The sequence below is a fragment of the Malania oleifera genome, chromosome 5 (genome assembly GCF_029873635.1).
Source record: "Malania oleifera isolate guangnan ecotype guangnan chromosome 5, ASM2987363v1, whole genome shotgun sequence".
In the NCBI taxonomy this organism is placed as follows: Eukaryota; Viridiplantae; Streptophyta; class Magnoliopsida; order Santalales; family Ximeniaceae; genus Malania; species Malania oleifera.
In genome coordinates this window covers 22,588,039-22,605,735 of record NC_080421.1, presented here as the reverse complement: position 1 = coordinate 22,605,735, position 17,697 = coordinate 22,588,039, and the positions used below count along the sequence as shown (strand labels likewise).

General features: G+C 39.6%; 1 protein-coding gene across 1 annotated transcript in view; it reads left to right on the top strand.

Moving 5' to 3' along the window:
• Positions 1-17,697, top strand: part of LOC131155139 (protein DWD HYPERSENSITIVE TO UV-B 1) — a 75,998-nt gene that overhangs the window by 17,140 nt on the left and 41,161 nt on the right. Inside the window, exon 2 of the mRNA XM_058108069.1 lies at positions 5,904-5,970. Within this exon, the coding sequence (XP_057964052.1) occupies positions 5,904-5,970 (67 nt within the window). The remainder of the gene's footprint in view (positions 1-5,903; positions 5,971-17,697) is intronic.

The window sequence follows — 17,697 nt, the reverse complement described above, 5'->3', positions numbered from 1 at the left end:
AGTGTAGAAGGGGGTAGACTCATGGAACGTGACATCGAGAGAGTGATAAGTCTGCCGACCAATAGGATCATAACAACGATATCCCTTAGACATAGAGGAATACCCTAGAAAAATGTACTGGATGGCCTTATAATCAAGCTTCGTTCGAGAAGGATTCTGGTCATGAACAAAGCTGGTGCATCCAAACACTTTGGGAAGAAGGGAGAAAAAGGACCTATTAGGATGCAGAAGATGAAGTGGAGCAAAATTATGCAATGCACGACTCGGGGTACGATTGAGAAGATAGGCTGAAATGAGAACGGCGTGAGGCCAATAAGACTTGGGGACTTGCATTCCCCGAAGAAGACAACGGACAATAGACATGATGTGGCGATTTTTGCGTTCAGCCACACCTTTCTATTCGGGAGTGTAGGGACATGTCAGCTGTTGGAGAATACCCCGTTGACACAACTCAACACGAAACTCAGTACTTAGGTACTTTACGGCCATTGTCAGACCTCAAGATACGAACCATGGTATTGTATTGAGTCTTAATCATTCGCAGGAAAGCCTAAAAAATGAGTGAAAACTTTGGATTTATTTTTCATGAGGTAGACCTAGGTACAACGGGAGTAATCTTCAATAAAGGTGACATAATATCGACGCTAAGTGAGTGAGGAGACAGGTGAGGGACCCCAGACATCACTATGAACAATATCAAAAGTTGCAAGAGAATGGTGCATGGGAGACGAATAAGATGAACGAACATGCTTAGATAATTCGCAAGTAGCACACTGAAAATTAAAATTCTTGCAAGCTTTATTAAATTCTAGAAACAGCCAACACAAATATTTAAAATTTGCATGTCCCAAACGGGCATGCCACAAATCCAAGATTTTTAAAGAGAAAACAAAGGAAACATCAGAAGGCAAAACAAATGCCTGAAAGCCAGAAGAGGATGCAGGATAGGAAAGTGGATCGCCAAAGTAGTAGAGCCCGTCCCTTTTAAAGCCCCTGCCAAAAATCTTCCTCGAACTCAGGTCCTGTAAGTAACAAGAGTTGGGTAAGAAAACCACAGCATATTTTATTGTTTGGCAATACGGCTAATAGATAACAAGTTATAGTAAAATTGTGGAACATAATAAATAGGGAATAAAATAGAGTCAAGGATAGACAGGCAGTGCCTTGGGCATGAATGGAACGAGAGGTACCATCAGCAATGCCGATAGTACGAACCAACGAAGGGACAGGGGATGCAATGAAAGATGTCTCACCGGTCAAATGGTTGTTTGCCCCAGAGTCCAGTATCCAAACGGGTGTGCCACCAGGTGTGCTAGACTTACTTAAAAGGGCAATAGGGTCACCTATAGTAAAGGTGGCTGTAGAGGAGGATGCAGTCGGTGCAGCAGAGGCAAGGAGGCTAATATGAGACTGAAGCTGAGTAAGCTTGGAGCTAAGGGAAAACTAGAGCAGCAGCAGGTGCAGGAGTAAGAGAAGCCGGAGGTGCAGGAAGAGATTCTACAATAGCTCCAATGTTAGAAGGTTCCCGACCTTTGCCACGACCACGACCATGAGAGGCTTGTTTGGAGTAATGCTCTTGCAGCTCAAGGTGGAGAAGGAAGCAGCGCTCAATGGTATGATTATTCTGTTGGCAATGCTGGCAGAATTGAGTATTGTGGTCAACAAACGTAGCGCCAGTAGGGGCTACAAGGGCAATCTGCTCGGGCACACTAGAAGAAGCAAATCCAAGGAGAAGATGTTGTCGCCGATCATCACCATCAATCATTGCAAATGCCTCGTAAAAAAGGGCACCGGGGATGTGTTCAAAATTTGAGTTTGGAGTGATTCGAACTCGGGTTTGAAACCCATCAAAAACTGATAGCTATGCCGACAATCCCGATGTTTTGCCTCAATAGCTGCTGCCTCGGTAGGAAACTCAGAAAGAGACTCATACTGGGCGAGCTCCTCCCACTGAGACTGGAGATAGCCGAAGAAGTCAATCACAGATAACCCAAAGAAGCCTGGGTCGCTTGGTGGAGCTCTCGATAAAGCTCAAAAATCCGAGCCTCACACCTTGTGTGGGCAAACATTTTGGTCAATATAGACCAAAGGCTTTGAACAGTATCGTGAAACATGAACATCCTGTAGAGGCAGTCTTCCATAGAAGTAAATATCCAACCCAGGATGACACAGTTGTCAATGGACCACTATCGGTGTGCCAGATTAGTATTAGCAGGGTGAAACTCCAATCCTAACAACCACTCAACCTTGCCACGACTCCCAAGATATAAGCGAAGGGATTGTGACCAGGCATGAAAGTTGCCGCCATTCAGAAGAATGCTGGTGACCTTTTGAACATGAGCATTTTGAGCTAGAGATAAGTCAGGGCATGGAAGGTTCAGAGAAGAAGAGGTGGATTTACTGTCCTTGGTAGGCATATCACCCTACTTGGTAGCCATTGTAAAGAAGAGGAATAAGCTGCAAAAGTATCAACGGAGCAAATCAAAGAAAGTTGTCGGAAGAGTGGTCGAAAAAATGCCGTAAAGTGGCTAAAAAAAAAAAAAATGCTGGGTAGTTGCTTGAGTCACCAGAAAAGACTTCGGAACTCACTGGGAAAGTCGTCGGAAGTCATCGGAAAAAGGACGTTGGAAGTTGCTGGAGTTCCCGGGAAAGGCGCTGGAAAAGTTGACAAAGTTGCCGAAAGGCACCGGGAAAATCGCCGAAAAAGTCAATGGAGTCACCGGGAAAGTTGCCGAAAAAAGGTCACCGAAAAGTGACGGTATGAAATGATGCACCGGGAAAAAAGTAGACTAAGCTTTTTGATGTACAAGATCCATTAAAAGTGGCAAGTACAGAGCATACAACTCAACCTACTACCAATAAAGCTTTCTGATGCACAAGCTCCACATACGTGGTGAGTGCAGAACATACGGCTCAATTGAGAATCCAAACCTTAAACAAGGAACCCAACCTTGCTCTGATACCAAGAAGAAAGTAAAAGAGAGAAAACTATACAAGAGGAAGTGAATATCACTTGATGTACTTAGCTTACAACTTTGAGATGTATATATAGCTACACAAGAGACTAAGGTTATCCTAACATTCCGATGTGGGACTAAAAACTATACACTATGTTCAATAGTATCAAATGTGGGAATTGCCACAGTGAACTCCTTGTCCTGATAAACTACCTCTGCCGTGATCACTTTTCAAACCCGTCCTCATCCTCCAACACCTCCTGTACCACGATTGGAGGCAGTGCTAACCGTGGGTGAACTATCCTGGGAAGAAGCTTGAAAAGAAGAGTGAGGGCCATCTTTGGTGATAAGTTGGATTCTATCATATGCATCATTCATGGATGGTATAAAACTAGTTAGAATTTGATTACAGATGAGATGAAGCTCATGGTTGAACTTGATAGCCAAAAACTCTGTCCTTTGCCTTTTAATCATCTCAATGTTGGAGCTAACTGGATGATACATGGTGAGTTCCTCACACAGACCCTTCAAAGTGCTACAGTAATGGTTAATGGACCTACCTTCTTGATCGTATATGAAAAACTTCTCATATAAGCCAAAAACAAGAGTTTGATTTTTATCTTGTGAGAAGCTTTCACAAATATCATCCTATACGATCTTGGCTGTTCTATGAAACATCACACTTTGCAACAATTTGTGGCTCCATGCTATTCCACAACCACACCACACATAGCATATGTCATTCTCTTTCATCCAACCTTCGTAATCCTTGGAGTCCAGAGATGGATTGAGAATACAACAAATTCTTGGACTTCCTTTTCTCCTTAATATTCAAATGTACTACCTAAGACCACAATAGGTAGTTGGAAGATCTAACAAATTTGATGGTTGTGATTTATACGTTAAAAATATCAGCTGAAGCTCTGTACAGGCCATTGAAACCACCCTCTATACACTACAATCAGTACAAACCAATATTGGGAATTGAATAACACAGAAACTCTGCAAATCAGGCAGTATGCACAGGAACAGAACAGCTGTCACACACAGGCACAGAGCAGCACTCCTGATCTTAAAAGAGTTCCAGAACTTCAAATGGAAGCTATGACCACAGAACTGAAGTTACAGCATCCTAGGAGGAATCATGGACTTCAGTAGTCTCCCATTCATCCTGTCAAATTTGGCTTTCAGCACATACAGCAGAGAAGACCACACTTTGACCACAGAGAACAGGCAGACTACAATGAAGCACTGCAGACACTTAAACAGCAGTGCAGACACTCCAGAACCAACCTGGCAGCAGCTAGGAGCATTGGCAGGTATGAAAACTGCTATTACAGCATCATAACAGTGTCATCATTGGACCAGCAGTCAGATGAAACATCAGAACAGCAACAGCAGTCTCCGAGAAACAGTATGGTGCTGTTTTCACATGAGAGAACTACCATGAGCCACACAACACCCACAAGATTGGCTCACAGCTGAGAGAAGGGTAAGAAACCATAAGCAACTCCCAAATCTCTACTTTAAGGATCGACTGAAAAGAGAAAAAGAGAGGAAGAGAAAGGCTGAAACTATGTTAGATTAATCAGGTTCTGAGAAACTGCTCTGGTATCATGTTGTAAATCCAAAATAAAATGAAGAATCAAAGAAGAAAAAACAGCCACTTAGGTTGGAGATAAAGAGGAGAAAAGAAGAAGAAAAATAGTCAGTCAGCAGTTTTTCCTGGAGCCTTACGGACAGCTCCAGGTCTGCCCTTTTATATATTAATAAGAATAAAAGAAGATTTAAGGACAAATTACCCCTACTTGTACAATCTACTTACTAAAATAACATATTTTCTTCTAACAAACCTCTTCAAAGAATTAACATAATTAAATTTCATATATAGGATCTTAATTATAATCGTTCATATGCCACCAAGTGCCAAGTGCCTAGTGCCTAGTGCCTAGTGCCAAGTTCTAAGTTTCAATTGATTTAATGTATGTATGTATTTCAAATTATTTGGACTCTGCACTTTTCCTTTCAAATTCAATTTTAACTTGTACTGTGAGTGTTGCCTTTTAAAGCTTCTAAAGCCCCAAAATTTCCATGTGAGATTAAAGTTTTATGAAAGAACTTGGTCTCATGTATGTCAAAAACTTCCATTGTCGCTTTGAAGTTTTAAATTCCATATCAACAAGATTAAGGGGCTTTGTTATATTAGCAGTTTGATTTTTAGTCGTCTTCTTTTGTTTTGGTTTGTTTAGGAGGGTACCTTGTCCTTCAAACCCAGTGCTCTTCTTTCTCAATAATATTTCTTCTCTTATCTAAAAAATTCCATATGGTTCACTCTTCTTAGAAGAACTGATCCTCTCTCTCTCTCTCTCTCTCTCTCTCTCTCTCTACACCTGTGCATACACACACTTGCATAAAGGGTATTAGCACCATAATTGTCTAATGTTGAATCTAACCTTCAATTTGGTGGGATGGCTGTGAAAATGGGCTGAATTTAAGAGTTTAAGGTATTTTCTTTTTCATGTACAGTGTATTACTGTTCTAGTTAGTAGTTGCTGTGGTGTTACAATTCACATTGCCGAACTGGCATCAAATGCTTATGTGTGAAACAAAGATGACTCACAGGTTATCAGGTGGCATTGGGTTCTGAACCCAGGTTTTCAAGACTTTGACAGCATCATTTGTGGGTCTGAAGAGGATCTGATTGTTATGTTTATCTATGCCTGAGGGTTTTATGTCTGCCATGTTTGAGACTGTCAGTTGAAGTTTAAAGTATATGTATTATATTTACAAATGCGGTATTTAAGTATGATGTTGCTTATGCAAATCTCTATCTTCTGATAGAGTAAATTTAGTGATCATCCTGATTGTTATTAGAGCTATTACAATCGCAATATGAATATATTTTCTGAATGTCCGATTCACTTTATGTTATGGTTTTGGCTCCAGGTACCTTGATACTTGTAGGAAGCAAGGGATCCTACCTAATACTGCAATTTTGTCCATTTTTAATAAGGTTTGCATCAATTTTGTAGACTTGCATTTATATTCATATTTCTTTATAGCAAAAGAAATTGATTAACAGGGAAAGAATTTACAAGGATGCAGAAATTTGACTCGTTAGCTAGGGACTCTGGTCTAAGAGACCTCCCACTGGATAATGCTTCTTTTATCTGATCTCTTTTTTTTTTTTTGGGGGGGCGGGGGGGGGGGGGAGGGCTAGAGCTGTTGCTAGTAGATTGGATAGATTTCTTTATTGCAAGGAATGGGAGGATGAGTTTCAAAGTCTCACACATTGTATTCTCCCTAGGTGTCTAGCACATTGTTTTAAATAAAGGCCGCGACCGTTACGTAACGCCGTTACGTAAAGGTTTTTTGGGTTACCGATACCGTTACACACCGCGAAATCGGTGGGAAGAAAAATCACGGCCGTAGCGGCCGTTACGTAACCGCTACAGGACTGTTACACCAAAAAAATATTTTATTTTTTACTTTTTCTCTCTCTTTCATATATCATTCTCAATATACCAAGTGGCAAGAGGGGGAAAAGATTATAATGAGGATGACAATGATACAAAATTTACTTTTTCTTTAAATACTCACAATAGATGCATTAATTAACAATTTCAAAATACTAACTTGTTAGGAATTTTTTTTTAATAATTTTAGTAATGTGATATTTATGTTCTTTATTTTTCAACTTCAACCTTCTTTCTTTTCTAGCTATTTTATATTTATATTATTCGTATGTCTTATGTGTCTAATAGACTAATGGAGTGTATAATGTATTTTATGTTATTAATTCATTTAGCACACATAAGAATTTATCACAGATAAGAACAATGAGAAGTATAAATACGCGCACACACGTAATTTTCTATCAATGATGGTTTAAAACAAATGTAAACTTGTTGCCCTTACCAAATAACTTAGTTACTCGAACTAAAGGGTCCAAAATACACTAAAACCCTTTCTAAGAATGGCCAAAAGCTTAAAACATGCAAGTACGCTATATGCACAAGGTTGTGCGTGCTTCAAAAAAATTCACGGCCGTTACAGCCGCTTCCCGTTATGTAACATCCGCTACTCCTGCTTCCCGTTACACCTGTTACCGTTACGTTACGCTACCCGCTACCGCGATTTAAAACCATGGTCTAGCACCACATCCAATAACTTTCCTATTTTGTTGGTACCCAGTAGGGTGGCATGGGGTCCCACTCCCTTTAGGTTTGAGAGCATGTGGTTGGATCATATGACTTTTAAGCCTTTGGTCAGAGAGTCTTGTGGGTAGGATATGGAAAGGGGATGGGAAGGTTTTAGATTCATGAAAAAATTGAAACGTTTGAAGAAGCTAAAATTTTGGAATAAGGAGATCGTTGGGGATGTTAGAAGTAGAAGATCTAGAATCTTGGGAGAGGTGGCCCTCCTAGATAGGAAGGAGGAGGAGTCTATTCTCTCAAACAACAAAGAGATTAGAAATTTAGAAAAAGTTTCTTTGAAGAACGAGTTGGAAGAGGTGATCTTTGAGGAATTGAGAAGTTGGAGGCAAAAGACTAAATTTGAATGCTTTTGTTGTGCACAATTGGCGCTCTGATACCAATTGTTGTGCAACACACCAACAATCATTAGGGTTTGATACCGATTGTTGTTCTCAACAATCAGCCCTCAGAAACCATTGTTGGCGCTGAATGTGCACAGTGGAAGACCTCACACAAACTCTCCTGAACAATCAATGGAACAAGCAAGCAAGCACTCGGTGATGAACCATACAAACCTAGCAATCACTCAACAATGAGAATCAATGAAAGCAACAATCAAAACACAAGAATTTACGTGGTTCGGAAATTTGCCTACGTCCACGGGAGCAGCAACTATTTTCACTATTAGTGATGAAGCTTACAAGCTTTGAAGCTTACTTGGAGCTTAATATCTTCCAGGGTTATTGAAGGATTTTTGAGAAGATTGATAACCATTCTTATTGTTTTAAGAGACACGATTGCAAGTTCTATAGTAGAGGAAGGTCATCAAATTAGGAAGGCCACAAAATCAGAAAATCAAATCACCACAAAATCAGCAAATCAAATCACCACAAAATCAGAAAATAAAATCAGCAGATCTCTAGGCTAGAAAACAGGAAACTGAAACTACTAGAAACTGAAATAGTAATTTTAAATTTTAAAAAATAGAATTTCCTAATTTATTCCCTAGAAATCCGACCCACCCCCCCCCCCCCCCCCAAAAAAAAAATTGGAGTGTAGATATCTATCATGCCCAACTTGCTTACAAAGAACTCAAAACTAGGTCTAAAAAGTCCTTTGGTGAAGATATTGGCTTTTTTTTGAGTAGTGGGAACAAAAGGCATGCAAACAGCTCCACTATCAATCTTCTCTTTTATGAAGTGTCTTTCAATCTCTACATGCTTTGTGCGATCATGTTGCACTGGATTTTGAGCAATACTTATGGCAGCTTTGTTGTCACAATACAACTTCATTGACATGTTCACTGGCATCTGCAGCTCTTCAAGAATTCTCTTCAGCCATAGCATCTCACAAACTCCGTTAGCCATAGCCCTATATTTTGCCTCGGCACTGCTCCTTGCAACCACATTGTGTTTCTTGCTTCGCCATGTGACCATATTTCTCTAGACATAACTAAAGTATCCTGACGTGGATCTCCTGTCAATAACTGGGCCTGCCCAATTGGCATCAGTGTATGCCTCTATGTTACTACAGTATCCTGACGTGGATCTCCTGTCAATAACTGGGCCTGCCCAATTGGCATCAGTGTATGCCTCTATGTTTTGCTGTGTGGTCTTCTGGAAGAGTAAACCCTTGCTTGGTGTACTTTTCAAGTATCTGAGAATCCGATAAACTGCTTCAAGATGTTTATCGTAGGGTGAATGCATAAACTGGCTTACCAAACTCACAGCAAAAGCAATATTGGGCCGTGTATGTGATAAGTAAATTAACTTTCCCACCAACTTTTATTCATTAGATCACCTTCCTTGTCATCTCCAAGTTTCTAATTGGGATTTATTGGAGTGTCTGCTGGCCTACAACCGCTCATCCCAGTCTCCTTAAGGAGGTCAAGGACATACTTCCGTTGGGAGACAACAATCCCTTTCTTTGACTGAGCAACCTCCATTCCAAGGACATACCTCAGAGATCCTAAGTCCTTGATCTCAAATGTTGATGAGAGGGAAGTCTTCAATCGGTTCGTCTCAAGTACGTCATCTCCAGTTAGAATTATATCGTCTGCATATACAATCAGTATCGCCATCTTCCCATCCTTTGAATGTCTTATAAACATCGTATGATCACCTTGCCCTTGAGTATACCCTTGACTTTTAACAAACCGAGTGAATTTCTCAAACCAGGCTCTTGGTGACTGTTTTAATCCATATAAGGACTTCTTCAGTTTACACACCTTTGTGCCAAACTTTTCACCAAATCCTAAAGGTGCATCCTTGTACACTTCTTCCTCTAGGTCTCCATTAAGAAATACATTTTTTATGTCCAACTGCTGTAGAGGCAAGTCACGATTAGCTGCAAGTGACAAAAGAGCTCTTACAGATTTTAGCTTTACAATTAAGGCGAATGTCTCCAAGTAATCAATGCCATAGGTCTGAGTGAATCCCTTGGCGACTAATCGAGCTTCATACCGTTCTAGAGAACCATCAAATTTATACTTGACTGTAAACAGTAAACACCCATTTGCACCCTACAGTTGTCTTTCCTCTTGGTAGATCAACTAACTCCCACGTGCCATTTTTTTCTAGAGCTTTCATCTCCTCAAACGCAGCCTCCTTTCACTCAAGAACTTTCAAATCATCCTGCACAGTATTAGGAATCTCCATACAAGACTATTGTGAGGTAAAAGCACGAAAAACAGGTGAGATATTTTCATATGACACATAATTGGACAATGGATGTTGGGTGCAAGATCTCACACCCTTCCGGACAGCAATGGGAAGTTCGAAATCATCGAACTCAGGATTGGAACCAGACTCCGGTTTAGAACTAAAGGACTCAGAACTCGAAGATGGACTGAACTTGAGGTAAAGGCTCGGTGAGGACATTACCTGGAGGGTTTACAGATTTTGGACAGTGTAAAGGATTGGAAGACCCTTTCTTTCGAGTTGTCCTCTGTCGCGAGTAGACAATGTCAAATGGTACCAACGCTATTCCTTTGTTAGTCATTATAGGATCATGAACATCATAAGATGGCACTATAGGAAGACCTACCTTTTTAGTATCTAAAAAACTCGACTCACCTTCTCCTGGTATAATAAAGCTTGAGTTTTTAGGTTGAATAATCAAAGTTGGAGAAGGATCATTTTGCGAGTTTTCAGCTTGAAAAAAATCATGAAACACAGCCGAATCTTTGTTTTGGTTCCCCCCTGAAGATGAGGCGTAAAATAGGGGATGTAATTCAAAGATTGTAACATCCATGGTAACAAACATTTATTTAGAAATAGGATCAAAACATTTATACCCCTGTTGAGTGGGAGCATAACCAACAAACACACATTTTGTGGCTCGGGTTCAAGTTTTCCTTGATTATGACTATGGATATGAGCAAAAGTGGTACAACCAAATATCTTTAGTGGTAAAGAAGAAGACAGCCGATTTGTTGGATAAAACTCATGAAAAACATCAAAAGGTATTTCAAAGCTTAAAACCTTATTAGGTGCTCTATTTATGAGATATGTAGCAGTAAGAATGGCTTCACCCCAAAGATATTTAGGTACCTGATTGGTAAAAAGCAATGCCCGAGCTACTTCCAATAAGTGTTTGTTTTCTTTCATCCAGACCATTTTGTTGCGGAGTGTCGACACAAGAACTTTGATGAACAATTCCCTTTTCAAGAAAAAAATTGGCCCAAAATGTTTTTGAAATATTCTCGACCATTATCACTCTGCAATATTTGATTATTTTTTTGAAATTGTGTTTGCACCATGGTGAAAAATTTTTTGAAAATTGTTTCCACTTCAGATTTTTCCTTTATCAAATAAACCCAACTTAATCTCGTGTGATCATCAATAAAGGTCACAAACCATTTTTTGTGAGAATAAGTAGATGTTCTACATGGGCCCCAGATATCACTGTGAATCATAGTAAATGGTATAGTTGGTTTGTAGGGTTGGGTGGAAAAGGATGCATGATGATGTTTAGCAAATTGACAAACTTCACATTGAAAAGAAGATGGACTTTTATTCCGAAATAAATTGGGAAACAAGTATTTTAAATATTGAAAACTAGGATGGCCTAACCTATAATGCCATAACATGATATCATTATCTTTGAAAACAGAAACAGAGTTTAAGCAAGTAATTTGACATTGTCTACTCAAGTTAGGTCCATCGTCAAAATAATAGAGTCCATCTTTTTCCTTAGCACGGCCAATCATCCTCCCCGTGGTCAATTCCTGAAACTCACAATAAGAAGAGTAGAAATTAGCTTGACATTGATGATCAGAGGTAATTTTACATTGCAAGACAAATTTGGAACATGGAGCACATCATGGAGAGTTAACAATGAAGTGAGTTTGATAGTTCCTATCCTGGCAATTACCAAGAGTGAACCATCTGCAAGTTTGACCTTTTTATTACCTGCACACGGACTATAGGATGAGAACAATTTGGAGCAACCAGTCATATGATCAGTTGTGCTAGAATCAATTATCCAAGAATGCACAAAATTAGGAATAACACCTAAAAACGCAGTAGAAAGAGAGTTACCCTTCTGTACCGAAGAACAAGACGGAGTTAAGGACAGTGTTGGAGATTGAAACAATTTGTACAGGTGCTCTAATTCCTCCTTGGTAAAAGGGACTGCATTTGAGTTGGTAGAAGGCTCCTGAGTCTCTTCAGCAGTGGCTTGGTAGGCGTGACTGTTTTGTTTGGATTTTGGCTTCCAATTTGTTGGTTTACCATGAAGCTTCCAACACATCTCCTTCGTATGCCATGGGTTTTTGCGATGCTCGCCCCACGGTTTCTTACGCCCATCGTTGTCAGATTTAACACATCTTGACACAGGAGCAGAGCTCTCAGGTTCCAGGTTAAAACCAGGTTCAGTGTTGCACAGCATGATTTTTCTCCTTCACTCCTCACATCTAACTTCAGAAAAATCTTCCCGAATAAAGGGCAATGGCTTCCTGCCGAGAATGCGGCCTCAGACCTCATCCAAACTATGATTAAGGCAGGCTAAAAACATGTAAACCCTATCATTTTCCTCTCTCTTCTTGTGGCGAGCGTGGTCATTCGAATTCTCCCAAACATCATCATTACACTGATCAAGTTCCTGCCATAACGTTACCAATTCGTTGTAATAAGTAGTAACATCATGATCATTCTGCTTGGATCTCCAGAGTCAAGTTTTCAACTCAAATATTTGAGAAGAATTCTCCAGGTCCGAATAAAGATCTTGAATGGCCTCCTAGACGTCTTTAGCAATGGGAAGAAATAGGTGAGGTTTTCCAATGGCAGGTTCCATGGAATTAATGAGCCAAGCAATAATAAGAGAATTTTCGGATTGCCATTTTTTTAGATCTGGGTCACTAGCAGCAGGTTTTGATATTTCGCTAGTCAAATGCCCTATTTTGCCTCTGCCATCGATCGCCAATTTTATGGACTGAGCCCACTCATGATAGTTGTGCCCATTGAGTTTTGTAACCGTGAAATAAAGGGCTGAATTCTGGGAATAGGATTCAGTAGATACAGACTTGGAAGGATTAGTGGGATTGGGCGGAATGGTTTCGGAAGTATCGGAAGAGCCGGTAGGATTTTTTTGGGCGCCGGTCATCGCCGAATTATACGACATCATCAGAAAAAAGAATAAAATAGAAAAAGAGCACGAGGCTCTGATACATTGAAGGATTTTTGAGAAGAAGAACTAGAAACTGAAATAGTAATTTCAGATTTAAAAAAATAGAATTTCCTAATTTATTCCCTAGAAATTCGATAGTTACATAATAAACATTATATAACAATCTAATGCGTACAGAAGACCTATAGTTGATTTAAAACACTTCTATAGCAATCCCTCCCAGAGGAAATCCCTCCGATTAGCACAATCTACTGATCTCGGATTCAAAAATCCATTGCTTGTGCCGACTGAAACCGTCGACAGTTTGGAGCAGAAAGAAACACCTCGCAGCTACTGCCTGAAACCGTCAACTGTTTGCCCTCCATGGCTGCACCTTGCATCTCTTCACAGTGCTTTCCCCCGGTACATGGGTTCCATTCAAAATATGAGTCACATCCCCAACATATTTCATAGGTTAGCTAATGGCAAGAGGATTAAAAATTTTCTTAGAGAGTTAGATGTGGGGGGAGAGGGGTAGTCACTAGTGATCAAGGTCAGATTGCATTTACTTTTACCAACTTCTTTCAAAACCTGTATTTGAAGGAGGATTTTTGTAGATCGATGTTAGAGGGTTTGTATTGGAATCCTATTTCCGTTGATAAGAAGAGTTAGGAAGAGAGACCTTTTGAAGAAGAAGAAGTGAAGGGGGTGGTTTTTGGTATGGATAGGGATAAGGCCCTGGGCTCGGATGGGTTTAACATAGCGTTTTTTTAGGATTGCTCTGGATGTTGTTAAGGGTGATTTGTTGAAAGCTTTTACTAAATTCTTTGGGTATGGGATCTTGAGAAAAAGCATCAATTCCTCTTTTATTGCCTTGATGCCTAAAAAGTCCAGATTTATTAAGGTTGAGGATTTTAGACCTATTAGCATTGTATCTAGTGTCCATAAAATTATCACTAAAGTCTTAGCTAATAGGATGAGTGAGGTGCTCATTGATACCATTTCTACTGCCTAGAGTGCGTTCATGGGGGGTAGGCAATTTAGTGGATGCTATACTTGTGGCCAATGAGGTGGAGGATGTTCATAGGAACAAGAGGAGGGGTTTTGTCTTTAAAGTGTGTTTTGTGAAAGCCTATAATAGAGTGAGTTGGAGCTTTCTGAATAAAGTCCTTTCGGCGAGTGTTCGCACTGATGGATTAGGGGTTGCTTGTCTAATGTGTGTTTCTCAGTGATTATTAACGGTGAGCTGAAATCTTAGTTTGGATCTTCTAGGGGAAAAAGACAAGGTGACTCTTTATCCCCATTTCTATTTGTCCTTGCGGTTGATGTGTTGAGCAGGATGGTGGTTAGGGCTGCAGAGAGGGGGTTGGTTAAAGGTCTAGAAGTAGGGAGAGGAAGTGGTGGTTTCTCATCTTCAATTTTTTGATGTTACCATTTTCTTCCTTGATGATCGTAGTCCTTCCTTTAGGAGAATCTTGGGCCTTCTTCAAATTTCTGAGAGGGTGTTGGGCCTTAAAATTAATATGGGGTAGAGAGGATTAGCAGCTTTGAATGTACCCATGGAGTAAGGGAAAGGGCCACTGAAGTGAGGTGTGGCATGGTAGATTGGCCTATGACCTACTTAGGGGTCCCATTGGGGGGTAACCCTACAGTAACAAATTTTTGGAATCTGGTAGTGGAGGGAGATTAAGAGGTTAGATGGTTGGAAGGGGGCTCTTTTCTCTTTAGGGGGTAGAATAACCTTAATCCAGGCTTGTCTTTCTAGCATTCCATTATATTTCCTATCTGTTTTTAGCAAGCTTGATAGAATCATTAGAGACTTTATGTGGGCTAGTTAGGGGGGGGGGGGGGATCATAGGGGCCACTTAATCAGCTGGGGTGCGGTTTGTGGCCAAAAAAGGAGGGAGGGTTGGGTGTAGGGAAGTTGGTGCCTAAAAACATGGCTCTTTTAACTAATTTTTTATGGCATTTCCCTCTAGAAGAATCGTCCCTTTGGCATAGGGTAATAAGAAGTAAGTTCAAGTTGGATGAGAATGAGTGGGATACCAATGTTAGTTTAGCATGTTCTTTGGGTTGTCCGTGGCAGTCCATTTCTCTGATTTATCCTTCTTTCATCCCTTACACTAAACTTGAGGGGGTGAGGGACTCTCATATCCGTTTTTGGAAAGACCCTTGGCTGGGTAATGCATCTTGGTCCACTTCATTCCCTCATCTTTTTTAATTAAGCTCTGAGCAAAATAAGACCTCTTAATGATAGGGAGATGGTGGAGCTGTTGTTATCTTTATTGAATGGGAGTAATCTTTCATCAGGGAGGGATGTTCAGTCCTGATCTCTGCATCAGTCAGGAGTGTTTTCTTGTTAATCTTTTTTTGAATTCTTTACTCCAATTCTTCTTTCCCACTCTATTGTTTCATCTGGAAGGCTAAGGCTCCTCCAAAAATTAAGGCTTTCACTTGGTTGGTTGTGCTCAATAAAATTAATATTAATATTGCTGCAAATTAGGAGGCCTTTGAAGGCTCCCTCTCCCGATGTATGTGTGCTCTGTCACAAAAATTCAGAGATGGCATCTCATCTTCTTTTGCACTTTGAATAATCTTGAAGAATTTGGAATTTGCTTTTTGGTATTTCTGGAGAGAGCTGGGTTTGCTATTCTTTGATTGGTGAATTGTTAGCTATTCCTTTCAAATGCTTTGTCAGGAGAAAGGACAAGGCAGTCCTATACTCCTATGGAAGTGTGAGACGTTCGCAGTTTTATGGGGGTTATGGTTGGAGCATAATGCAAGGATATTCAATGGGAAGAAATTAAACAGGGTGCTGGTTTGGGAAAACTAATTCAGTATTTGGCCTCACTGTGGTGCGCTAGTTTGGGTTTTTTCATAGGAAATAGTTTCCACAAGTTACATAGAGATTTGAGGAACAATTTGGAATGCTGATTTATTATTTTTTGGTATTTTTTTAGCTGGTTTTACTGGAAAATTCCAGGCCTTTTTTGGGAAGATGTCTCATTCTCCCTTATGTAAATTCTTCCTTATAAATAAAATTTTCTTTTTGCTATAAAAAAATCTTTTGTTTCAATAAAAGTAAGATTAGTTAATTAAGAAATCATACTTTGCATTGAAATTCACATTTGAATTCCAAGGAAATTCCATTCTATAGTTAAAATTTTGACATGTTTCTCTTAAATTTTGGATTATTCTTTCAAATTTCAACAGAAATTATGTAAGATGGAAATTGACTGAGATAAATTGACTGGAATTTCGATTTCAAGGGTGATGAAAGCGGAAACTTCAAAATTTCATGGAAATTTTAGATTATGGGTGCCTAAAAAGAGTTGGTCTATTAGGATTGCTGGTTTTCTGTTCATCAATTTAGGAACTGATATGTATAAGATTATCCTAAGGTTCTTGCAGATAGGTCAAGTTTTGTATTCGGAGATATTATTCTCATGCTAAAGGGCTTTTGTAGGGGTAGACTGATTCTGGATACCATCCTAGTAGCTAATGAGGTTATGGAGGATGTTCACTTGAGGAAAGAGAAGGGATTTGATGAGAGATGCAGATTTGAATGAGGGGATGCTTGTTTGTTTGATGCATCTTTTTTCAGTCATTATTATTGGAGAACATTTTGGGCATCGAGGGCTGTTGTGGACATGCTATCTCCTTACTTATTTGTTCTTGTTGTTGGTGTCTTGAGCAGATTGGTAAATAGGCTATAGATAAAGGGTTTGTGAGAGGAATTGCAGTGGGGAGTGAAGGGTTTGGGAAATGATGCTATTTTTTCTTAAATGATCATGGACATTCTTCTTTGAATGTGATTGATATTTTACAATTTTTTGAGTAGGTTTTTTATTTAAAAATAAATTTGGGGAAGAGTAGGATTGTAGTTATTATTCTTAGTTGTAATAGATCTTTTCAGTTGACTTCTTTACTAAGTTTGGCATCTTAGAGTGGCCTTCAGTTTATATAGGGTGGTAATTTTAGGTTTTAGGTTTTAGGATTCAGTAGCGGGCTAGCTGCCTGTGCCACCCCTAAGATTTGCACTTTTTGGTGCAGTTTGATGAAGGTGTTTAGGGGTCTGAATAGGCGGAAGGGTTCTTAATTTTTTAAAAATTATGAGAGACTTCCTCTATTTGAGGTTGGGGAGTAAGAGAGATCACATTTGGTTAGTTGGGTCCTAGCACCACAGTGGGAAAGGTCGTAATACCAGAGCCATCAGTGCTGCAGGGCATAGAAGGGGAGGTCATAACCGTCTATACCATAAAACTGGTTTTCAATGGAATGAGAAAGACATATATGGAATTATGGACTATGGTAGAATCATAACCTTAGAACACAATCCTAATATAAGTGCTCACATTTGTCTTGAACACTATGGGGGTTCTGTGAGGAATTTTATTGGAATGGAATGTTTGTTTCTTTATGGGGAAGAAGACATTTTCTTTGCTCTGGGATAGGATACATTCTTTGGCTTCGCTTTGGTCTTCTGCACTGTTTGATTTAAAGGGGTTGTTTTTCAGATCTTCAGCCAGTTTGGCGGGCTTTGTTACTTGATTGTAGTACTTTCTGTTTTGTTTTCCTTTCTTCATTGGCAGGTTTCTTATCTCTTTTTTGTACATTCTTTCTTCTTTAATGAAACCTCATTTTTTTTTGCATATAAAAAAAAGAAGTCTAAGGTGACAAACCCTATGCATACAAGGAATATAAATTAAAAAAAGATATCCACGTATTTAGGAAGAAAAGAAAAGAGACTGAACAAAGAATTCTAAAGAACACATGAAAAAGGCTAGAAGGAAAGGAAGGATAGAATTCAGGCTACAAAGAATCTAGAGAAGAATGTGCTTCAAATCACCCACGAATAATCTTGGCGCTGAAACACCCTTCAGTTCTTACCAAGTACACACTGCATGAGACAAATAGCTGCAACTCTCTAAATGGCA